Here is a 350-nt window from a genome sequence, read left to right as displayed (position 1 = left end):
CCAGTTCCTCTCGATGTTGGATAACCGTTGGTGCATCTCGATTCCTGGCGAGAAGAAAATCCCGCAGAAACGAACCCACGGGGGTGGGGGGGAAGAGAGCTTCGTTACACTTCATTCCGTATAAAAACCGAAGGAAAAATCAGCCTCGGACGCTCCTCGAGCGGAGAAACCCTCGATCCCGAAAAACCAGCAGCCCGGCGCGGCGGCGGCCCTCACCTTTGTTGAACCAGCGGTACTCGAAGCAGTAGAGCGAGTAGAGCAGCGACATGTGGAGGAGGCTGACCAGCTGGCCGATGATATCGATGGGGAAGAGGCTCACGATCATCCCCTGGGAATAACGGGAAAAAAAA

General features: G+C 55.7%; 1 protein-coding gene across 1 annotated transcript in view; it reads right to left on the bottom strand.

The window, feature by feature from the left end:
- Positions 1 to 350, bottom strand: part of EI24 (etoposide induced 2.4) — a gene marked incomplete at its 3' end in the record, with an annotated part of 5751 nt that continues 5401 nt past the window's right edge. The window contains exons 7-8 of the mRNA XM_009574458.1: positions 217 to 328; positions 1 to 44 (exon numbers count right to left, since the gene is read on the bottom strand). Of these exons, the coding sequence (XP_009572753.1) occupies positions 1 to 44; positions 217 to 328 (156 nt within the window). The remainder of the gene's footprint in view (positions 45 to 216; positions 329 to 350) is intronic.

Source organism: Fulmarus glacialis, unplaced genomic scaffold (assembly GCF_000690835.1).
Source record: "Fulmarus glacialis isolate BGI_N327 unplaced genomic scaffold, ASM69083v1 scaffold33783, whole genome shotgun sequence".
Lineage (NCBI taxonomy): Eukaryota > Metazoa > Chordata > Aves > Procellariiformes > Procellariidae > Fulmarus > Fulmarus glacialis.
This window is presented reverse-complemented; position numbering and strand designations above follow the sequence as displayed.